Genomic DNA, 25,498 nt, shown 5'->3' with positions numbered 1-25,498 from the left:
TACAATTTTAAAATTTTGCATATATAAACCCCATCCTGATAATAAAACTAATTCCAAAAGCAGAAGTCATGGGAAAGTCACAGCATGTGACTCAGTATGCATAATCATTACCAGATGCTGTCTTCCTTTCAATAATCCCGTGACAGGAAACTTCTGCTTGATCACCCTTCCCCAGACTTAGTCTTAAATTAAGTCAGTTGTATTCCACAATATTAACATTGGTTAAGTGCTTCTAATTTCAAAAACATTGGGTCTGATTATTTTGCTCATGGTTTTTACCATCAATGCTGATGAGTCCAACTCCAGCTGAAAGAATTCAATTATCAATAGGGCTGTATCACATCCCATTGAGTCACAGAATCACCAAGGTTGGAAGAGACCTCAAAGATCATCAAGTCCAACCTGTCACCACAGATCTCGTGACTAAACCATGGCAACAAGTGCCACATCCAATCCCCTCTTGAACACCTCCAGGGATGGTGACTCCACCACCTCCCTGGACAGCCCATTCCAATGACTAACAACTCTCTCAGTGACTAACTTTCTCCTCACCTTGAGCTTAAACTTCCCCTGGTGCAGCTTGAGACTGTGTCCTCTTGTTCTGGTGCTGGCTGCCTGGGAGAAGAGACCAACTCCCTCCTGGCCACAACCACCCTTCAGGTAGTTGTAGAGAGCAGTAAGGTCCTCCCTGAGCCTCCTCTTCTCCAGGCTAAACAATCCCAGCTCTCTCAGCCTCTTCTCATAGGCCTTGTGCTTGAGGCCTCTCCTCAGCCTCGTTGCCCTTCTCTGGACATGTTCTCAATGTCCTTTTCAAACCAAGGGGCCCAGAACTGGACACAGGATTCAAGGTGTGGCCTAGGCAGTGTGGAGTAGAAGGGCACAATGACTTTCCTGCTCCTGCTGGCCACACTATTTCTGACGCAGGCCAGGATGCCACCTGCCTTCTTGGCCACCTGGGCAAGAGTCATTTCAGTGAAGACAGTCACAAACAGTTCCTCAAGACTTCTTCCACATCACATAATAAAAATTAGCTTTCCATTGTTAGAAATATATAGAACAAGTCAAAATAAAAACACTTCAGGGAACTTATTCTTGGAATAGACTTTGAAAATGGACAGAAGACATTTAAAGTAAGTTCCTTTATGTGCTGTAACACACTGCTCTTGGAATGTGAACTGTAAAAACTGTGTCAAATTACCTTTCTAGGTCCACCTGAAATCCATCTGAATGAGACTGTCTCAGGTATTTGGGAAGTTAATTTTCCAACTTCAATATTATATATTGTATAAGTAAAATGAGTACTTCCCTTTCACAGTTGTGGTTTTGCTTCTTCTGGCACCACTGAAAAGAACTAACACAAGATTTTCTGTAACGCAGCTTAAACCAAACATCAAGGACACATAGATACTCATTATTGCTCATATGCTTCTACATCCTGCAGAAAAAACTGGACTGCCTACAAATGCTGAATTCTGCCTATTTCAGAAACATTCACTGTAGAGTGGTTTACCATCATGTTATAGGCTAAGGACTAAGTGTCCTACCAGAGAGATGAAAGTCCTCCAGGGGCTGACAGTCCAGGGGGAGGCACAGGATATCATCACATGTTATTCCATCTCATAGTCCTGTAGTCCCTATATAGGCAGACCCCACAGCCCATTCTGCTTTTCTCCCTCCTCTCCTGGCCTGTGCAGTGGCTGCTGTCTCTTTAGCTTGTGGGGAGCACAGCCTTCTGTGGCAAGCTGTTCTCTTACTGCACAGTTAGGCCTAGTTGGCCCAGCTTGGTGGGGGGGCATTGAGGCCTGGAGATGGCAATTTAGCCTACCCTGGGCCTACTGAAGCCTAATGTGGGGGGGAGGAAGATCTAGGCCTGGTAGGCTCAGCGTGGAAGCTAGGCCCAAATTGATTCTGATTGTGTATTTATTCCTTTTTTCCTGAATGCCTTTAATACTTTTGTATATTCTTTTGTAAATAGTATTTCCATTTAACCTCCAAATCTGTGTGAGTGTTCTTATTTTGCTCCTTTGGGGGTGAAATACCTTCCTTTCCAGAGCTGTTTCCAGCTCAAACCACGACACATCATTTGAAGTCTGACAGCGACATCCTTCACTTCAAATAGCATTCTTTCAGAGTGCTGAAACTCCAGCAGGCAAATCTCATGTCACAGAAAAGTTATCAAAACAATATCCCCCAGTTAGCTGCTGAAATATCAGATGAAATTTTTTTTCCCAGATGAGCAAGGAAAAAACAACCCCAAAAGCACTACGCCTGACTTCAATAAATATGTTTAGAATAGCTTCACTTTTGAAAATCCTTGAAATGAAAATATGTCTCCCTAAACTCTACTGGAGATGTAGGTCACAAATAAGAAAAACAGACTGAAATCTAAGTTGTTCAGAAGAAACAGCCAGGGATGTCAGCTGCAGCATAAATTGCTGAGAGAAACAGCTGCATAAACAAGTTGCATCCTCACAGCAGACTTGGATTATACTGAAGAGACCAGCAAATCTAGTGTGGGGTGTCCCTGCCCATGGCAGGGGGGTTGGAACTAGATGATCCTTGTGGTCCCTTCCAACCCTGAATGATACTATGATACTACACTATGAAATACAAACTGTGTACTGCTAAGTATTTTGCAATGATTCACAGGCAGAAGCTGTTTACCAAAGACCATGACAGGAATGTTCACATTTAGTCTTCTCACTTTAAGCCCTGATTCAGAAAATGAGTTAGCACATTCTTCCATATTTGTCTAAACCACATAGCACTTCCAATAAAAGCCCCAATTACATTTATATATCATATTGCTCACAATGGGTTTTTTTTAGGAAGGACAGTAACTGAAGACTTGCAGGAACTTCCTAACTCTCTGTGGTGTAGTTTCAGTGCCATTACATCAAAAATGAGTATTGATAAATGAATATGACATAGATCAATGAAGTAAGTGTAGAGAATCCATTATTAGTTTGTTAGCTGTGGAGGGTTGATGGGATCAGAGCCTGGAACTAAATTTTAAAGGTATAGCCTAAACCCACCACATTAGCCTTTGCTTCTCTGAGCTAACAGAACACAGCTGGAAAGACCATCCTTCTGACACAGAAATGTAGGCCTCAGATAAGGAGATGATGAATCGCAGAAGCAAAGGTAATAAATTGTGAAGTAAGCAGTTTTCTTGGAAGATAAGAAAGCACAAGAGAGTCTTCTAAGCAATTAAGACTTTCACTAATGAGTCCACACCTTTCTGAGCATGCATGAACACCAAGGTCAACTAGTGAACAGTGATGATATGGGAGCGTTGGAGAGGGAGGAAGAGAAGGGGGATTTTTCCTGAAGCGCCCTTCCCAAAATTCACCAGAGGATGGGGGAGAGCCTGCAGAAGAGACATTTGCAGGAGCTCAGAAAGATTAATGAATGTGTAAAAGATTTCTTGGAAAAGTGATGAATATGCATCAATGTGTGCTTCAAGTGCTGTAACTAGACCCTCCTTGGCATGTGCAGACTTCACGGTGAGACCCTCCTGCACATCCAGATTTAGAATGAATGCCTTCTATTTCCCTCTAAACCGTCAAGTGGGTCTCTCAGTCTCTGATGGTTTTGATAACGATACGGAACCAAGGAAAGGGTAAAGTAGTAAATATGTAAAATTTATTCTTCAATGAACACAAAGAAATAAAAAACTTATAAAATTAGATCACATATTCAAAATTAATAAACAACATATATATAAGACCAACAGTCGCTTGTCGCAAACAGCAGCTCAAAGGAAGCTCAAACCCAGCTCACTCTCAATCATTTTCTCCATAAAAAATAAGCTCTTAAAAAAAATTACTTCATGAGAAGGAAGTGGTATGAAAAGTGAAACATTATTGCAGCATATCCTTATAGTTTGTACAAAGAAAAGTCCGTTGGCAAAACGAGACTAAGCTGAAATCGCTTTGAATGACAAGCATCTTCACTTTTTGTTACAAGAGCATTTTCTAAACTCAGTGTGGGTCCTTCTAATTACAGAAATAAGTTTCCTCCTTGTCAAGGGATTCCCATTTCTAAATACAATTCAGTTCGAAGGAAATATTGCACACTTCTGGTTATGTAGCCATGTGGAATAACAATTAAATCAAGAATAAACCTTTTAACATGCCTTGTCATTGAAAGTAGCAGTATTCTTTAGTTTCTTCTTGCAATATACATCTGGCTTGGATATTTGTTGGGTTTTTTTATCCTAAATGCAGTGCAGAACTGCAGCTCACTGCCTTTGGTCTGTGTAAACATTGTAAGATTCAATACTGGTATTTAAGGCTTCTGTGACAGTACACACTGGCATTCAAAACAAACCTCTAAGATAGTGAGAAAGTCTTATGGAACAGAGTAGGCTTTTGCTGAGGTTATCAGGTTCAAGTATAATACATAAAGTGTACAGATCTGCTCCTCTTTATGTAGATGATATTCTTTTTACCATAAGAGTCAGTCAAAACCCCAAAGTCATGCTGTCTTCCTTAGGCTATGACTTTAATAATAAAAAGGTTAAGTGCTTATTACCCTGCCAGTCCCTTATATGAATTCTGTTTTCTTAAAAGTTATCCTACTTCCTTTGCTAGTGTTTCTTCTGACACTTTGTGTCCTGAAATATCATCATCATTAGAGTAATTTCCTGAATCTCGGCTGCTCTGTTTGGAGTATTTGTCGTCTCTAAAGTCAATCTGATTTGCTTCTGTGACGATAAGCTCAATTACTGAACAATTTTCTATTTGTTCTTCTGTAGCTGGCAGATAAATACTTCTAAAGGGCTGTTGGTCAAAACCCTGCAAGAAAAAAGAGAAGCAGAAAAGTGAACATTCGTGAGTAATACCTGTGCTTAACACTGCAGCTGTACAAATTTGCTTTATCACATTCAGAAGCATCGTGAAGTTTTCTACCTATAACATGCTATTTGTTTTTCTAAGTTGACAAACTCAAAGTTAGGATGAAGATTAGTTGCAGTCACATAATCAGACACTGAAGAATGACTAACGTTAATCTTAACTCTTTTGCTATGCTCCTAGTTGACAATGATCTGTATAATTGCTCTGTTTCATGGATTATAGTCTCGTTAGGCCACATGAGAACTAAAGGAAAAGTCTAATTCCAAATACTTCAAAGGTCATGTAGTAGCATGAGAATGACAGATATGTGTTTGCTAAGTCTACAAATCATCATCAGTTAAAGTTTGAAAGAAGAACATGAGCTGCTGCAGCAGGATATCCAGCCTTACACAGCTCTCCACAGTGCACTGCTGTCTGACATGCTTTTCATCTGTTTTCTGAAGTGGTCATTTATCCATCATAAAAGGTTCTAAACATGTCAGTTATATTACCAGTATCCAAATGAACAAACCAGCTAAAATGCTGCTTTAAAAATAAATGAAATTGAGTTCAGCCCTTGTGGAGTGGAGTTCAGCACAGGTTGGACTCGATGATCCTTGAGGTCTCTTCTAACCTTGGCGATACAGTGATACTGTGAACTGTGAGACTGATTTTAAAGTACAACTTTATTCAGAACGTCAATAAGATGACGACATACATTAAAAAAGGTGATACACTGCTCAGCATCAGTGTTCTGAGAGACAGAGTGCAAAGCAGTTCTTTCTAAATTTCACTTACACCTTGCCTGTTCATTCTGGAACAGGATCCCTATTAAGTACCACCTGTGCCAAGCTAAAATGGAAATTGGATATCTGCCTTTTAAAGGCCAACCACACCACAAGGTCTGGGGAAATAGAAGCATATACTACTTGCTACACTAACATTTCCTTTAAAGACTGGACTTGAATTTTCACCTCTGAGTTTTAAAGGATGGTAAAAAAGCTGTATCTCACTCTTCCAGATAACACACAGATAATGGGAAAACCGTTCTGGTTTCACACAGCAAGGCAAAGGTACATTATCACATTGGATAGACACCCACGCCCTATGGAATGAAGGATTGCTAACAACACTTTTTGCACAGACAAAATCCAAACAAACATAGAAGTTAGAACCTTTGCTAATCACAGAATTCTAGAAATTGATACTACCTTCCCTCCCCACCCCCCTACAGAATTTCTGTACTTCCTGAAACTCTATGCAATTAATCTTGGCATACCCATAAGACCACAGGGTAACAGATAAACACCTTTTCCATAATATCTCCTGTGCATTTTTCTAAACCCACATCTGTTTAATGAATGAAAGAAATACTTCTCATCTTACCTCTATGTTCAAAGGAGGCTGGCATGATGGAAAGAACACATATTTGATTTTATTGTAGACTTGATACAGGGTAAAACCAAGCAGTGTACCCAGAAGAGCGACAGCAATCAAAGCAATGAAAAATGTTGTTAAAATGATCAGAGGTAAAATTTTACCTAAAAAAGTGAATAAAAAACATTCAGTCCAGGTATTCATAAACTACACAAAAAGGAGTATGTTATCTCTAAATCTGCTATAGAACTTATCATGAAATTTCACATTTTTGTAGTACTATATCCAGCTATGATGTTCATTATAAAAATGATGCTGGAGCACCTTTCCTATGGAGGCAGACAGAAAGAGTTGGGGGTCTTCAGTCTGGAGAAAAGAAGGCTCCAAGGAGACCTTGTTGTGGCCTTCCAGTATCTTAAGGGGGCCTACAAGAAAGCTGGTGATGGGCATTTTAGGATGTCAGGTAGTGCTAGGACCAGAAGGAATGGAGCAGAACTAGAAGTGTCTAGACTCAGATTGGATGTTAGGAAAAAGTGCTTCCCCATGAGGGTGGTGAGACACTGGAACAGGTTGCTCAGGGAGATGGTGGAGACCCCATCCCTGGAAGTGTTTAAAGCCAAGCTGGATGGGGCTCTGAGCAACCTGATCTAGTGTGAGGTATCCCTGCCCACGAAAGAGAGTTGGAGCTGGATGATCTTTGAGGTCCCTTCCAAACCTGACAATTTTGTGATTCTGTGATCTTAGACAATTTTATTAAAAGCACAGCACAAAATATTTATTCACAGTTTTTAATATGCCCCTTTTATAAGGGCCTGTGGTGACAGGACAAGGGGCACTGACGTTAAGTTAGAATAGGGCAGATTTAGATAGGACATTAGGAAGAAGTTCTTTACTCAGAGGGTGGCAAGACACTAGAACAGGTTGCCCAGAGAAGCTGTGGACACCTCATCCCTGGAGGTGTTCAAGACCTAGCTGGATGAGACATTGAGCAACCTGGTCTAGTATGAGGTGTCCCTTCCTATAGCAGGGGGGTTGGAGATAGATGATCTTTCAAGTTCCCTCCAACTCAAGCCATTCTATGATTCAATATAAGAACAGATAGGATCAGAAGAAAGATCCAGTTATTCCCAGTTAGATTCCAGTTACATGTCACTATTTGACACGTAGCATTTGATGCAAGTAAATCTATTTTGTTATTGCTTGTGTATAGGGTCTAACCCCAAGAAACAGAATGTGCAATTGACAGAGCTCTCTCCTTTAAAAAGGCAAAGTTAAAGGAGTAAGAATTCCCATGGGCTAGGGAATAAGAACAGGCAATTACTTATTCAGCCAGGAAATTAAGAGTGCCTAGATTTGCATGGTTTTCAGGAACCCAAAAGAATCCAAATGATTTCTTGGCAGGAGAAGAACTTCAGCTGTAAGCTTCAGAAGACTATAAAACAGCCAACTGGGAGAAAAAGGATCTTCCAGTGAGCACCTATTCCTTTTAGTGCTTATCTAAGAAGAAATAAATACTGAGGCTATTCCAGTTAATTTCTACACTAGTCATACAGACACTAGCTCAGCACAAGATTTTACTTTGTCAGTATAGAAAGGTGAGATGACATTCACTTCAATGCTCAAACATGGTGTCATCAACTTGATGTTGCCAAGCTAAGTGGTGCAGCTGATTACCATGAAGGAAGGGACAGTGTCTGGTAGGGCTCTGACAGGTTTGAGGAGTGCACCCACATAAATTTTTCCCTTGAAGTTCAGCAAGGCCAAGTGCAAAGTCCTGTGTCTGGTTTGGGGCAATCCCCAGTATCAATACAGACTGGGGGATGAATCAATTGAGAGTAGCCCTGTAGAGAAGGACTTGGGGGTACTGGTGGATGAAAAGATGAACATGAGCCAACAACATGTGCTTGCAGCCCAGAAGGCAAGCTACACCAGTAAAATACATTAAAAGATTGATCTTATGAAGGTTAAAGAACATTTCTGTCTTTTTAGGCTTGATAAAGGCAACACAGAGAAGACTACAACATAAATGAATCCTAAGAGATTAAGGTGGAAGGAAGTAGCAATACTATTGCTGCATTTCCTTAGTTTTAAGTTAGTTTAGGTACTTAGTAATTTAGAAAGTAATTGGACAAATTCAATTCAACAGACAGCTTGCTCTTGTGTTTTGAGTGCAATCCATCTACAAATGTGTTTGTTTTGCACAGGATTATTTTTAATTCACAGAAGAATTAAGACAACTTAGTGAAGGAAAAAAAAATTGAAAATGCTAAAAATATCTTCAAAGTACTGGAAATCAAAGATTGCCTATTGATGAGTCACTGTATGGAATTAAGCTGAATTCACAACCATTACAGTTTTTGAGACCAAATTTCTACACCAAGTTGTGTCATAGAATTATCAGAATGTAATTTTGATCAGCTCAGAAAAGCAGCAGCTTTTAGGACAGAACACAGAGAGCAGCAAAGTGTCAGACTGTTGATATGGCTGTCTGCAGAACTAGGTGCTAACTCTGTTAGGTCATTAAGCTGTGCTGCAAATATTTTTTAACTTATACGATATGAAAAGGCCTAGGAAGGGTTAACAATTTTACTTCCAGAAGTGTAACACTTCTCAAGCTCTTCCTACCTCCAGGTGTTCTGATGCATTCCTCTTTGCTGTAAGGACTGGTCTTGTTGTACACTTCTGAGAATGCTTGTACTTTTACACAGTACAATGTCGCAGGTGTTAGATCAGAGACTGTCCCTATTGTCTGCTTTATCTGTTTCATTTTAATTTCTTCCTGGAAAAGGAAAATGGGAGGAATAAGATGCACATAAATAGCACAAGAGTCACTCAAGCAGATTAGAATTTTGTTCTCTGCTGAAGAAGTAATACAGTAAAAACAAGATACTGTTCTGCCCTGGGATAAAAGAAACCACACAACTCTCTCCTATGCAAGCAAAGAAACACTTATCAGCAAAACCCACCTGCTTTCACCACACTGAAATCTTACAGTTCAAAGTTGTGTGCAAAATGAAGTTTCCTATAGCAGCCTCTCTTCTTCCATGGATTTACACATGCACATTTATTGATTACAATACTTTAAGAGGCAGTTAAAGATTATGGCAAGATCTGTTAAAACTTGAGCTAAAAGCATGCAAGATTTTGCTGTTTTGTGAAACATACAGCTACAAAACTGCAACTGCAGAAAAAAGGAAACTCAAGGGTCTGGAAGCTACATTAATAAGAGACAGTGGACAGAGTCACACCATAAGAAAGATGGCATGACAAAACCCCCTACAACTTCTATTAAGAAGTGTGTTATTTAACTAGAATAGAATAAACCAGATTGGAAGAGACCTTCAAGCTCATCGCGTCCAACCCATCAACCAATCCAACCCACCTGTTTAGCAGCCTATACAAAACTCAGTGCGATTCTGCAGGTTACATACAGCCACATCAATGCTAAAAGATTAACATCTCAATTACATTCTGACACAAGTTATCCTGACCAGATTTTTAAAAGAATCTTTCAGACAAACACTTCAAAACAGCAACAAAAAAAAGCCTAAAAACCCAACTAACCAAAAAACCCCAAACCAAACCCAAACAACAAATTGATTGCATGACTGATATACCACAAAAGTGCCCCTTTTGAAAACAAGCTTCTTGAGAGCCCAACCTTGGTATTTAAGTCATGACAAACTGTCTATACAGTTTTTAAGTACTTCACTAGCTCAGACCTCATTGTTGGATGAGTTCTTCCAATAGAGAATCCGGTAAGACAAGTCGTAACGGTCCCTCATGACTTCACCCTGGGCTCCTCCTGGAGGAGAAATCTGGATATGGAGGAAAACATCACTGACGTCCACCTTCACATCAGGGGGGCCAATTTCATCTTAAGATGTTTAAAAAAAAAACAGAACAATAACAGTTAAACATAAGACTGAAAGAATACAAATAAAAATAGAGCATAAAAGTTAAACATAAGACTGAAAGAATACAAATAGAAATACAGCATAAAACACTGTCATTTAAGTCTATGACAATTCTATCTGTACTTAAAAGTCTAACCTGACAAACAGCTATATCTTGAGCCCTTAGAAATATTTCAATTACTTTCTCTTTCCACATTCATATGCTGCTTCTGCAAGTTTCAGTGACATGAAATACAGAGACAGGGGGATTAACTCTATGCAAGCCAAAGGGAAACTACTAAACATTTCTTAATCAGGTTGTGGGCCCTGTTTTTCACATATACCCTCTTTCACAACTATAGTATAGTTGAGCAATGAGAAGCATCACAGCTATGTTTTTTGGGTTTTTAATTATGTACTTAAGTCACAGTTATTAAAGAATTTTTTAATTACCAAGTGCTTGGACAAGAGAAAGCTGACAAAGGAACAGCTATAGATTCCAACTTCAATATTAGAGGCTATGTAATATCATAGTATCATAGTATGAGTCAAGGTTGGAAGGGACCACAAGGATCATCTAGTTCCAACCCCCCTGCCATGGGCAGGGACACCCCACACTAGAGCAGGCTGGACAGAGCCTCATCCAGCCTGGGCTTAAACACCTCCAGGGACGGCACCCCAACCACCTCCCTGGACAACCCATTCCAGGGCTTCACCACTCTCATGGTGAAGAACTTCCTCCTCACCTCCAGCCTGAATCTCCCCACCTCCAGCTTCATTCCATTCCCCCTTGTCCTATCACTACCTGATATATATGTTGACTAATATTCCATTAACACATCAATTATAAACATCAAGACAACTTTTTTGAAGTTGACATTTTAGTAAGGTCACATTTCTCACTAAAACCAAAAGAGTGCAACAAAGATAAAAATTACTACAACTTCTCTCTGGAGAGTGTTGAATATTTTTGACTTAGATGTCACTGTCACTTAAGACTGCTTTTTCATGGAGCACTTCAAGGTTATCTGACCGTCCAGCACTGCTTCAGCACAAAATCGAGGAGTACATTGTATAGAGGTAGAGACCAGGTGATGAGAGCAGATGCACAAGGAATAATTATTTTACTTTGGGATTGTTTACACACAGAAATGCTCCCTCTCAATAGCAAAACATCTGCTTAACTTGATGAGGCCAGGATTCCCGGCACAGTTTCTGCAGGGCAACCAGGTATTCAGTTTCATTAGTCTAGGGAGGTTTATTTTGTAAACAGGTTTGTGGGGAAATGAAAACTTAAGAAAACACATTTGCTTACTTGTAATCAGAGGATCTACTTTTACTTCATTAGACAAACATGACTTATTATACTCATTCACAGCCTGCACATGGAAATAATAAAATCCAGAAGTAGCAGTGATGATAGAAGAGAGATTGCATTGCATGTCAGTGATGTTTTCACATCCAGGAACATTGAGCCACTTCGAGGAGTAATCATCGTGAAGCTTCTTTAGATACCCACTGCAAAAGATATTTCAATAGTTTTTGAATGTGAAGTTCATAAGTTAAGGAAAAAAAAAAAGGCATGTTCACTTGCACTACCTTTTTTTTTCTTTTTAAAAGAATGGGCCTCTCAGTGATGTCAGAAGGAAAGAGTTAAACTGAATAACTGGTCTGAAACCAGGATAAACAAAAATCAAAGGCCCTTAAGATTAAAGGATGGGATGATCTCACAGTTAAAAATAATTACTGTGTCTTGTTTCTGATTGAGAACAGTATCTAAAGACAGTAAGATTCCATCAGCTTTTGTAGATAATGCCCTGTTATGGCTTCTTTACATAAATCAGACTGATTCAGACAACAGTCCAAATACTGAGGTGTCCCCTAGACAAAACGTGGTGATTTTAATACTAAAAAGCACACCTCTGGGAGGAGAATTTAAAATGCAAGTATAGGACCACCTTAGCATAATGAATTAGGCAATTGGTTGTCTATTGATCTGTATAAAGCACCAAGATGTATGTGATGTAAAAATTGTATAACCAATCATATCCTGTGACACCGTGATCATATATCATTTGTTATCTGTACTGCATATAAACTGCTGCTGTTTGAGTTAAGTGTGCTGCATATATTGCCTAGCACCAGTCCTGCAGAACTGAAATAAAGCAAGTATCTCAACTCTGTGTGTCAGTTGGCTTTGCACACCTGGTGAAGGATCCCTTTTATGAGACTATATTACAAGTTCCTCGTTGTTTACAGGATTTTTTTCCATTTATAACTAAAACCATTAAGTTAACTGGATCAGGGAACACAAACTACTGCTTTAATCAATCCTCAACAGAAAAAATACCACACCTTTAGAAAATTTTTAAATCTAAAGAAAGGTTCTATATAGTTCTATTCAGTTGATTACTTCTCTGTTATGACAAAGGAATTCTAAAAGAAGGCTAGAGGCATCACTCTTCATTTAGATGCTTGCCACGCTACTTGTGTGACAACTGGATATTAAGCTATAGGTTTATATTAAGCTATAGGTTTATAGACATGATGAGTTTTTCCCATGTTGGATTCTGACCAAATATATTGACAATTGAGACCTTGAACAGGTGTATTTTTGCTCACTTCCAGCAATCTGATTTATTTATACTCAAAAAGTACTCCATTCCATCTTAGAAGACTAGTGCCCTGAAATTCTAGGATATGATGTTATATGTAATCCTTTTAAAAGTTACACTGTGTTCAGATGAGGCACCAAATGCTTCAATGAACACATTAAGCCACTTTTGTGAAGTATTTAACTTCTAGAAACTGCTTTCAAAATACAATGGATGGCATTTAGAGTGACATGACCTGTTTACACAGAGATACAGAACCAGTTTAACTCACATGAGATACTGTACATTGTAGCTCACATGCTGTTTATATTGGTTATTCCAGTGCAGATAGAATTTCATATTCAAAGCAAGAATGGTCACATTTCTTGCACAGTGTAGGTCATTCACTGCTCCAAAAGAAAAGAAAGAGAAAGCCACAGTTACTGAAAAGCTTTATGTAATCTACAGTAGAATAGAATAAACCAGGTTGGAAGAGACCTTCAAGATCATTGTGTCCAACCTATCATCCAACACTACTCAACCAACTAAACCATGCAACCAAGCACCTTGTCAAGTCTCCTCCTGAACGTGTGGTTTGTATAGCTGTCTGGGGCCCCTTTGTCCCCAAGATGGGACAAAGAGCTGAATCAAAGGTACAGGGAGTTCTGTGCTGTTGTTAAACTGTGTGTGTATATATAAAATATATAGATGTGTGTGTAAATATACTCTGTACATGCTTATTGCCTTTTATACTATTTAGTTTCTTTTGTAAATACATTTCCATTTTTACTTCCTCATAAAAACATCTAAAAGTACTTAAACTTCCACATGAACAGCACAAAACAAGGAGGTGTTCAGGAGGAGACTTGATAGGGTGCTTGGTTGCATGGTTTAGTTGATTAGGTGGTGTTGGATGATAGGTTGGACACGATGATCTTGAAGGTCTCTTCCAACCTGGTTTATTCTATTCTAATTCAAATTGAGACATGATAAACAAGCATTAGTGGCAAACTGCCACTAAGCCATTCTTCAGAATCTGTAATAAAGAATTCACCAAGACTTGCATAACACCAGGTGTTTTTTAAGGTTAGCTCAACTTTACATACATGCATTTACTTAGTGCCAAGTATACAAAATGCTTTTGTTTTGCCTACATACACACCTCTTTTCTCCTGACTCAAAGTCACAAATTCAAAAATAGACAGCTTTCCACACCCCAGGAAAGTAATCCTTGCAATCCAAATGCACAGAATTTGCCTCAGAGTAAAAAAACAAAAACCTTCTTGTACTATTAAAACTTTGATATTGATAGGTGACAGTATCAATACAGTGATACTGATTTAAAATAGAGAACTGTCGTGGGTTGAGGGGAAGGCCTCAGTCTTCCCCCCACAAAGTGAAGGGAAAAAAAACCCCACAGCTGGATGAGCAAAGGAATGTGCTATATTCACAAGCAGTTTAGAAAATGCAGGGTATATATACACAATTTACAGTATTTACAATATATACACAGAAATACACAGCAAAGTGACACAGGAATGAAATTCCCCTTCCCCTAATGGAGGAGGGTTCCCCCCCTGTACCCCCTTCTCTCCCTTTTTCCCCAGAGAGGGTTAGAAAGAGAGAAAAGGAGGAGTTGTTAATTAAAAGCAGTTATAAATTAGAGCAAAATGTTAGTAGGTTTTGCAGGCCTCATGCTTATCAGTCCAAGGTCAGTCTGGCAGAGAGCCTAGAAGCCACAAGCTGCAAAAAGGGGGAGGGAAAAGTGAAGTGAGAAAAGTCTCAGCTGGACTCAAAGCTTAAAGCTGTACTCTACCAATCCACCAATGAAATTAGTTTAGACCTGTCCTTCGTTTATAAAACATTCAGCCATGGTGTCCCTTTCTTAAAGGCACCGCCTCAAACGGTCACAAGAACGTAGATAACAGTCAAGAATGCTGTTATACCAAAATGAGCAGAAACTTGTCACTCCTAGCACTGTAGAACAACTTAACTTTCAACAGTTGAAACTTGAGTGATCATTTTGATATAAAACACTTTTAGCCTGTACCTTTACGGGTGGTTTTCACACAACGAATGGGACTGAATAAGCCTTCTTTCCATTCCAGAACAAGAGTTGCTTGTACTTTCAAACAATAGGTAGTGTCTGGTGCAAGATCATCAATTATATCAGTAGGAAAAATACTTTGACTTCTGAACTGTAAGAAACAATTGCAAACACCACATGAGGGTAACTGTTCTTCCTGATGACCTGATTTTGTAAAGTATTTTTTAATTCCCCAGGTTTCATCCTATCTATATAATATGCTGTCAGAAATGCTAAAACAGATAATGAAGGACAATCTATCAGCTGAACACATGCTAAACAGAAGTTTCCAACTTAGCCACATGATTGAGAGGAGGGAACGTGTTATGCCTCTTTAACATAGAGAATCACAGAATGTTAGGGGCTGGAATGGACCTTGAAAGATCTTCTAGTCCAACCCCCCTGCCAGAGCAGGGTCACCTAGAGTAGATCACACAGGAGTACATCCAGGTGGGTTTTGAACATCTGTAGAGAGGGAGACTCCACAACCCCTCATGAGCAGCCTGTTCCAGTGTTCCATCATCCTCACAGTGAAAGAAGTTTTCCTCATGTTTACATAAACCTTCCTGTGCCCCAGCTTCCACCCATTGCCCCTTGTCCTGTCATTGAGCATCATCCAGAAGAGCCAGAATCCATCTTCTCAGCACTTGCCTTTCACATATTTATAAACACTAATGAGGTCACCCCTTAGTCTCTTCCTCTCCAAGCTAAAGAGCCCCAGCTCCCTCAGTCTCTCCTTGCAAGGAAGATGTTCCACTCCCTTAATCATTTTTGTGGCTCTGTGCTGGACTCTTTCAAGCAGTTCCCTGGCCTTCTTGAATTGAGGGGCCCAGAACTGGATACAGTATTCCAAATGTGGTCTCACCAGGGCAGAGTAGAGGGGGAGGAGAACCTCTCTCAACCTACTAACCACACCCCTTCTAATCCACCCCAGAATGGCATTGGCCTTCTGGGCCACAAGAGCACATTGATGTCTCATGGTCATCCTTCCATCCACTAGGACTCGCAGGTCCTTTTCCCCTTCACTGCTCTCCAACAGGTCAGCCCCCAACCTATACTGATACCTGGGGTTGTTCTTTCACAGCTGTAAGACTCTACACTTGCCCATGTTGAATTTAACTAAATTTCTCCCTTTCCAACTCTCCAGGCTGGCTAAGTCTTGCTGAATGATAGCACAATCCTCCAGTGTGTCAGCCACTCCACCCAGTTTTGTATCATCAGCAAACTTGCTGACAGTGCTCTCTGTTCCCTCTTCCAGGTCATTGATGAATATATTGACTAGCACTGGCCCCAGTACTGACCCCTGAAGGATAAATGGGGAGGGATTGTGGGACTGCTCTACAGGATGCAGAGCAAAGCACACAAATATTCAGGCACATACTCAGAACAGAAATAGAACAGTTCCACCCCCTCAATTCATGGAGTGAACTCTCCTCCTCTGTTTACCAGACTTTTCAATGCCTGATCTTTGTATAGAGACTGTACTGAACTTAAAAAGATTTTTTTATCCACTTAGAGTGTAATGATTCTGATTAGGTCTTCCAAATGAATACAGATATCTCTTCAATTCCTACCCTAATCTACCTGGCACTCATCCCCCTACCTTGGTCTTTACAAAATAGCTCTATCTGCTGTGCAAGATGCATGCTATAGCTTGGAAAATAGTTCACAATCACAGGACCTCAAAAGAATCTCTAAAACCCCTGACCTACAGTGTGAAAACAGTTAATGACACTGTTAACACAGTTAACTGACAGCTGTAGTCAAGCCACAAGCCTGAACAAGATCAAATTAGTCTCTTACCTCTTCCCTCCCCCATATCTATGTCTTACTGTAAATGCTTCTCCCCACTACCTTGAACTCATTCCCCTTCCTGTTCCTGCTGACTGTGGGTGGCTACTGCTCCAACACGAGATGGTTTGACCTTCTTCCTCATGCACTGGAAAGTGGCTCCAGCATTTAACAGAACTACTAATTCTTATCACACAATATAGAATACAGGCCTCCAGTAAAAATAAAACCAAAAATCCCACAGAAAACACTCCCTCCCAACTATTAAAATGCATACCAACAGTAATTAAAGTGTATCTCTGACAGCTATGATAAGGTTAAAAAAAACAACCAACCAACCAACTCACCCCACAAAGAAACATAAAACTGACAAGTGCCCATACCTCTGCATTTGATGAATTTTCCCAGATAACTACATTGTATTTAAAACTTAAATGATCTGTCCACATTTTTCGGACCTGATTTGCTTCTGGAGGAGAAACCTTAATTTTTATGGCTCCATTTGTGGACCGCAACTTTATGTCTGGAGGACCAATCTGAGCTGTAAATATTGGGGAGAGAAAAATTAAAAGGAAAAAAAAAAAATCAAAGGTGTAATTTATATTAATAAAAACACAGTAACTGCATATAGTATCTTTATTTTGGGCAGTAATATAGTATCTTTTTAGGCAGTAATTGCCTACAGGGTCTTAGTTTTCATGAATCTCAGGCAGTATCAAATCGAAATCTACCCAACCACCACCATTACCTGCTTCTAAAAGCAGCAGAGTTAAAATGCAACATTACTGCTAGAGAATGTTTTCTAGAATCCACTGTGAAAAATCATTAGAAGTCATTCTAAAACATGCAAGGCAAGAGTCTAGCTCAAACAAATCAACCCAGTATCAAGGGAAGGCTTTTCTCTACTGTAACTACTGAAAAGTCACAAAGTTAGGGGAAAATTTCCAGAAAAGTCCTCTGCCAAAAAGGATTTTTTCTAAAATCTAGGAAAAAAGTGACAGAAAAATCTTTCAGGAAACCAGCATCACATGGAATTCCCTCTTTCCAGAAAAGGGGAAAGTTTCGTAATGTGCTATGATCAGCAAATATCTTACCTTATGGTTAAGAAAACCACTAGCTCATGTTATCAGCTATGCAGACCACATGCATTTTTCCCCACAATAATGTGAAGTACATGAACTAAATGCTACAGTTTATGTAGAGCTCATACCTATAAGATATGGAATCATTTCAAAAGTGCTAGACCAAGGAGACACTTCTTGCCCTCTTTGGGCCCGTATACGCACAAGGTACGTATCATAGTACTTGGTTATTGCAGAGGAAAAGTCACATTCCCTGCTAGTAGTATTTTGACACCCAGGCAACTCCTTCCATTCTGTTCCATTTGTCTTAAAATCTTCAAACCTGTAAGAAAGAAAACATCTCAAAAATACAGCAAATACACCATTTACATCTTGAGATTCTTCTTCCTTTTCTTAATTCTAATAAATGTCACACCACCTAATGCTGTTTTATCACCAGCACCAGTGCAATTAGTGTTATCTACTCAATTACTCTGGAAAACTACTTTGAGAAGAGTTAGAGAGCCTGTCTCACTCAAACTGAAACACTCTGGTATTAAGCTTTATCAAGTATCATAGTAGTATCAGTCACGGTTGGAAGGGACCACAAGGATCATCCAGTTCCAACCCCCCTGCCATGGGCAGGGACACCCCACACTAGATCAGGCTGCCCAGAGCCTCATCCAGCCTGGGCTTAAACACCTCCAGGGACGGCACCCCAACCACCTCCCTGGACAACCCATTCCAGGGCTTCACCACTCTCATGGTGAAGAACCTCCTCCTCACATCCAGCCTGAATCTCCCCACCTCCAGCTTCATTCCATTTCCTCTAGTCCTATCACTATCTGATATCCTGAGCAGTCCCTCCCCAGCCTTCTTGTAGGCCCCCTTCAGATACAGTGTCCAAGTGTGTTCTTCATTTATACTTTGCTATCAGTGAACAATTCAGTTCTACATATGAATTAGAAAAACAAAGGACACCAAGATCCCATACAAAACTTTCTCGGTTTCAGAAAGTCCCTAGAAGCTTTACATGGCAGTATCCAGAAGCACAGTAATGAAGATGCCCTACTACACAAATAAACATCAGACATTTCTGGCTCAGAATAAAGTTACTACTTACCACTGATACTCTGCTAAAAATGTCAAATTGGTATCATTCCCAGTGTAGTTCCACCTTAGAGTGAAATTTGTGTTTACCACATAGACTTGAATATCCTGCGGACTCTTCAGGTTAGTTTGTCCTACAAGAAAATAGTGTAAAGGCATAAAAAATATTTGGATTAATAATTTGTATGTAACTTAATTTCATTTAAAAAGTAGTGAGTTATAGTGAAATGGAAAAAAAAAACACAATACAAAACACAACCAAAAGAATGAAACCCAAACCATGAAGAGTTAAGAAAACCCCACGCTGCTCAAGTGGCATTTCAACATACAGCTCATAAGATGTGCATCAGCTGACTCCTTTGCCTATTTAGAATAGAATAAACCAGGTTGGAAGAGATCTTCAAGATCATTGTGTCCAACCTACCATCCAACACCACCTAATCAACTAAACCATGCAAGCAAGCAACCCATCCAGTCTCCTCCTGAACACCTCCAGTGATGGCGATTCCACCACCTCCCCGGGCAGCCCATTCCATTGGGCAATCACTCTCTGTGTGTAAAACTTCCTCCTGACCTCCAGCCTGAACCTCCCTTGGTGCAGCCTGAGACTGTGTCCTCTTGTTCTGGCGCTGGCTGCCTGGGAGAAGAGACCAACCTCTGCCTGTCTACAACCCCCCTTCAGGTAGTTGCAGACAGCAATAAGGTCACCCCTGAGTCTCCTCCTCTCCAGGCTAAGCAGCCCCAGCTCCCTCAGCCTCTCCTCATAGGGCTTGTGTTCCAAGCCCCTCACCAACTTCCTTGCCCTTCTCTGGACACGCTCCAGCAAGTCAACATCCTTCCTAAACTGAGGGGCCCAGAACTGGACACAGTACTCTATACAAGTCTTTTCCTTTATGCTTTGAGTCTTTTTACACCTCTTTAAAACCAGAAGTATATACAATTGTAATACACAAAGCCTGTGTCCACTGTCATGGTTTGATTATAAGCTGTCTGAATGCACTTAAACCTCTATTTTCTTTGTTTGATCAAACCTGGATCTCAGCTGCAAAGTGCTAGGGATTAACCTAATGCTGCCATTTCAGTTCTGGAACAGACTGAGTCAACTTGTTTCATGTCTCATGTTACTGCCACAAATTCAATGTACTGCACATAAATCTCTTGCAGTTAGGCTTCACCACATGGCAGATCTTGTATCTTGTTCATGGTAATCCTCTGGGGGTTTTCACACAAAGAACAATGCATCAAAGGACTTGTGGGGGGTAAGGGCTAAGTTTCCGGATACATAAGAACGTCTATAAAGTGGAGGGGAAGGACAAGATGATGAGAAGACTTGACAGGCAGCTTGCCACCTGGAGGGAAGCATGCACACTAGAATTATCTGAAGGAATGCTCTCCTCTTTATTTTCCACCTTTTGAAAGTAATTATTTAAACACCCCAACAACCCTGATAATTGCCTGATATTCCACTTCCTAAGGGCAACTTTACCATTGACTTGGAGATATGCAGAATCCTAGGTGTCTCATTTGGTACACAATTCAGGTATCAGAGGACAGATAAGAGTAACCATGCAGTATGAGGTTATTGATACTTATTAAAAGTGAAATTTATCTAGCTATTTATAAAGTATACCTTCCTTTGAATTATTTCACACCACTCTACAGCACTGCTTCAATGCAGTGAGGTTAAAGGTGCAATCAGCACTGAAAGTTTAGACTGAAAGTTTTCTAGTACTAAAACAAAACCAGACTGTGGCTTATAGAATAAAGGGAAACAGCATGAAAGTCATGCTGGGGAATATGCACAAATGGAAGAAACCTCAGGCAGAAGTCACTGAAATGACACCAAAACCACCACTAAGCAACCATACCCAGTTGTACAGAATTTAAATGATATCTAACTCCATCTTCCTGGTATCACATACTAGGTATCTTTGGTAACCCAAGCTATGCAGATTTTAGGCAGTCCTTCAAGAGTGCACTTTCAACTGCTAACATCAGGGGGAAAAAAAACACCACACCACAAAAATCAACAAAATAATAACCATCAAAAACCTGTATCACCACATTCTTCTCTGACTTGGCTTTCTCTTTTGACCAGCTGTGTGTTACACAAATCACTACATGGCTACAGCTTCTAAAAGCATGTGTTAGTGTCCATCACTCTGGAATTGCTTTTTGATGTCAGTCTAATATTTCATTGTACTAGGAAGAAACCATGGCAGTACTAAGCAGAAGTGTACAACAGGAGATTCACAAGGTAGATGCTTTACTCTGACAATAGAACCTGGAAGTAAACCTTAAGAAGGTAGGATTAGGTAACATAGTATTAGCCAAGATCCACACTCCACCTACAGAGCTCCAACACTGATAACAGATACTAGTATACTAAAATTATACTGTTTGCCTTAAAAAGAAAAATCCAGTAGTCACTGGACTTGGAGAGTATCTTTCCCACATTTTCAAACCCTTACCTTAAGCTTTACAATAATTTGTATTAGACCATGTACATTTGAGGACAGATAGGAAACAGGAAGTTTGGAAGCAGAAACCAAATAGTTTCGAAATTCATCTTTAACCAAACACACTGTCTCACCAAGATACAAAAAACACGCTGAGGTAAGGCATCCAACTCACGTTTTAAGCTAGGCTAGCATTTTCTAAAGCTGATAAACACCACAAAAGAAAATCATATCCTGCCTTTACAACACTGTGAAAACACAGCCCTGGAATCCGACATTTGGAAGACGACAAGATATTCCAGTCCTGGAGTACGGTCACACACAGTGAATTAGAAGGGGTTTATTCTGGAACAGCTTTGGTTAAAGGCCTAAAAGATGATAGTCAGAAGTCTTTGATTTGACTGCCTTTTTCTCTGAGAACTTCCTCATGCAAATTTGAGCAAAGCTGAACTCCGCCTTGACATTTACCCTTCTTTTTGATGCTGAAACCACGCATTAAGAGCTGTTGTGAGTGACATGTGACAGCCTCTACAGAAGCATGCTACTCAGAGACATGACCTGCAAAATTAAGCTAAAATCCATGATGGGGTTAACAAAGACTGTAACTTTCAAGGAATTTTCAGAAAGTTATCCAGTGTTACATTCAACAACAGAAAACAGCAGGCACTTGCAGTCAGTGCTCAGCAGTAAACAGTCAAAACAGGAAGGAAAAAAAATTGTGCTATGGAATTAAGGGATTAAAAATGAAAGCTTAACATCATATGAATTCATTATAGACTTATCTTAAAGACCGTGTGCAGCTCTAGCATGCCCACTCTCATAAGCAGATAGCAGAACAGAATAAGGCAGAGAAGGGTGACAAAGACAATCCAACATAAGGAACAGCTTCTGTCCAGGGAGGAATCATATTATGATTCTTCAGCCTGAAAGGGAGATTGAGGTGAGGATAAACCAGATCAGGAGTGTAAGAGACAAACACATTGATTGATGTCTTCTTAACAAAAAGGTGGAAGCATCAAAACAAGCACCACCTTGCTCTAAGCAAACAAATGAAACTGCTGCTTCATTGAGCACTTGGTCAATCTGTGGGATTCCTTCCCCTCAGAGTCTGTGAATGCTCAGTTCCTACCCGACTTACAAACTCAGAGTCAAATATAAAGTCTCAGCACTACACACTGCTGAAATACTAGGTTGAAGTATTACTATGTATTTGCTTTTTCTTGTCCTTTCCTACTCCTACACTGCCAGCAGCTGCTGTAGATGAACACTGGGCTAGTTGGCCTTTCGGCTTCATTTGGTATAACAACACAACAGAAACCCCACCCATCATTAGGTACTTTACTTCTTACTCTGGTCAGAAAAACACATTATTGCTTCAGAAATAACTCCCAGTCCTGACAGACAACCCTGACAATTCAAACTGACTCCACTGGGAACTCAAATTACTTATCCAAACTCAAATGATTATTTATTTGAGGGTTACTGGTTGCAATGATGTTCTTTCACCTGCTCACTTCATCTCCTGCATCAGGTAAAATGTGGGAAATAGTCTGAGCGTCACCTATAACTTTATACTCCGAGTATAAAGCCATATAAATGTCTTAGGTTGACATTTGTTAACAGTTACTGATCACTAGTTCACATTTTAACACTTCCCATCTCTCATTCATACACTGAAAGCAGATAAATGGAGCTGGAAAAAAACCAACTTTGCAAGATCACCTATATTTCACACAGGAGAAAGCAGGTGGCAAATTCTACATACATCATAAGATGTTTGCATAGAAATATTCTATGGTTTCTACCACTGCATCATCTATTCTTAAAAGCCTCCAATCCCCTGAAATATTTCACTATCCCTACCATAAGGAATTAGGGAAAGCTTTCAATCATAAGCAAAGAAATCTCAAATCAGATTTCCTAGTAGATTCCACTGGAGGTCTGGATCTTTGCAGAACAGATTCACTTCACTTCCTTACAGTAAGGGTACTTCTTAGGCTCTTACATGAGTACATCCCCTAATGGATGGAAGCATGATCATTATTGATCAAGAGCCAGACAGGTAAAATTAATTCATGCTTCCTCATTTAAAGCATGACGACACTGTGGTGCTGAGAACATAAGAGATTAGACTTTTATGGGAAGAAGAGATTAAGTACAATAAAAACTTTTAACACAACTGCCTACCTTCCCCCAGCAAATTTTAATAAATTAAAATAAATACTGTTCTAACAAACCTCACTACTTAATTTATAGTAATTTAATATTTTCAACAAGTGATGGTTAGAAGTAAAAACAACCATATAACATTATGTAAAAACACAAACCATTCAACAACAGTGGTCTTAGCAAGACAGAAATACACTCTCTCAGGAGACAAGTCAAGGGGAACGCCTGTCAAAAGTGCACAACGACTTGCTGCTTATCATGTTAAGCATGTAGTAAAACTGATGGAAACTTTAAGTAGACCTTTCAGGACAGGAACAGACATCTACTGTATATGACATTAAAAACAATCAAACAAAAAAGCCACAGCCAAACACACACCAAAAATGGCCCAACTTTTTTTTGGTCCTGTAAGCAGAAAGACACTCTAGAAAAGCAAGGAGAACTCTTACTGAAAGAACTTTTATACAGGAGCAGCAGAGAGGAACTGCTGGTTTTGGCAAGGCAGAAAGAGAGAGGTCACTGTAGCACAACTGTGATAGTATGTGTCATGTTAATCATTTGCTATAGTATGTGTGGGTTAAGCAATCAGATACATGTTTGCAATGCTTCCAATTTGAGGATAAAATTTGGGACCGATGCACAAAGAATTAATCTACAAACAAAATGTCTGAAGGAAAACAAAGGAAGAGGTCTGCCTGAATCCTACCACAAATTGAAAGCGTGGACACCTGAAAACACTCTAGCTATAGACTTCCTTTGGGAATGCCAAACTAGAACAATACACTCTTCCAGAGAATTCAAGAGTTTAGGTGCAATCAGAAGCAGCATGCACACACTGGCCCGTAAACTGTTAACATTTCCACTATCCAAATTGCTTAGCCCATATATTCTGTGCTGCACATCATAATGACCTGTTAATATGCAGAAAGGTAACTTACAGCCTCTCTGGACTGCACAATGCTTCCCGCTTGAAAAAAGGGTTTGTGCGACAGCTTTCTACTGCGTAAAGGCAGGCACCTTACTATCCTGTGGGATGAAATCCTTAACCTGATAGTTTATTTCATTAATACCCTTATTTATACCTTAGGCTCTGCGAGTCTAGGCTACCATGCCTTTCAAAGCAAATCAACGATTCGAAGACCTGTTTGCACTATGCTTATGCTACAGCTTCTAGGATTTAGAGACGGGAAGAAAGCTCGCAGCAGACGAGATGAAAATTGCTACTGAACCCTAAACCCCAAGGCACCAGACGGAAACTGAGCCCCGCTTAATCACACAGGCACAGCACCTGCAAAAGCCTGGACATCTCTGCGTCCTCGCCGCGACGCCCACACACCAGGGGACGGGACCACGGCACCGCAGGTTGGGGCGCCGGGCAGGAGGAAAGAAGCGGGAGTGCCCACAGCCACACGTCTATGCAGGGGGCTAACCGGGGGCCCTGCTCCCCATCCTCCCCTTTGAGAATGGGCGCCGCATCAGCCCCCACTGCCGCTCGGCTGGGGCAGGGTGTGGTGCCGTGTCCTGCTCGTTCACCGGGACCCACCTGCGCAGTGCAGGGGCAGCGAGACCAGGAAGCAGAAGAATGACGACGCCACCACAGTCGCACGCCCCACGGCCACCGTCGCCAGGCCGTCACCCATCCGACCCCTATCACGACCAGCACCGGCACCGTTACCGGAAGCCCCGGGTGGCTGCACATGCGCAGGTAACGGCCGCTCTGCTCTGCCGGCTATGGGGACGGGGTTGGTGTGGGCTGCGGGGTCGAGCGGCTCACGAAATGTCGGCGAGCTGCCTTCTTGTAGTCCGGCTCTGTTCTCGAAGTGTGTGGAGAGCGGCTTACTGTGGGGGAGCGGTGCCTCCTCAGGCATTTATTCGCCGGTAGCTGTAACGCGAGGCGTTGTTTAAGGAGAGAGAAGGAAGGATGGCAAGCAGGGAGGGAGGTTGGGCTTTTGGCGGCCGCGGAAAGCCCCATTAGTTGCGAGTCTACCCAGTTTCCGCCGCCCACCTCCCGGTCAGTGACCGGGCGGCGGGTCGGGAGGTGTGGCCATGAGTCGCTGGGCCGGTGCGTGGGCGGAAGGGGCGGGCTGCGCCGCCTTGCCTGCGCCGCCTTGCCTGCG

General features: G+C 40.8%; 1 protein-coding gene across 1 annotated transcript; it reads right to left on the bottom strand.

Annotated features, from left to right (window-relative positions):
- Positions 1-3,623: 3,623 nt before the first annotated feature.
- On the bottom strand, positions 3,624-25,424 carry IFNAR1 (interferon alpha and beta receptor subunit 1). The gene is made up of 11 exons (XM_068144529.1): positions 24,925-25,424; positions 18,767-18,887; positions 17,793-17,986; positions 16,966-17,123; positions 14,756-14,903; positions 12,998-13,112; positions 11,427-11,629; positions 9,938-10,092; positions 8,841-8,994; positions 6,225-6,379; positions 3,624-4,799 (listed from the first exon to the last, which is right to left on the bottom strand). The coding sequence occupies exons 1-11, from the start codon at positions 25,247-25,249 to the stop codon at positions 4,575-4,577; spliced, it is 1,953 nt and encodes a 650-aa protein (XP_068000630.1). The 5' UTR covers positions 25,250-25,424; the 3' UTR covers positions 3,624-4,574.
- Positions 25,425-25,498: the final 74 nt, after the last annotated feature.

The sequence above is a fragment of the Melanerpes formicivorus genome, unplaced genomic scaffold, assembly GCF_026170545.1.
Source record: "Melanerpes formicivorus ecotype bairdi unplaced genomic scaffold, bMelFor1.0.p_v2 SCAF_11, whole genome shotgun sequence".
Classification (NCBI taxonomy): domain Eukaryota; kingdom Metazoa; phylum Chordata; class Aves; order Piciformes; family Picidae; genus Melanerpes; species Melanerpes formicivorus.
The sequence above is the reverse complement of the archived record's forward strand: the minus strand, read 5'-3'. Positions and strand labels throughout refer to the sequence as shown.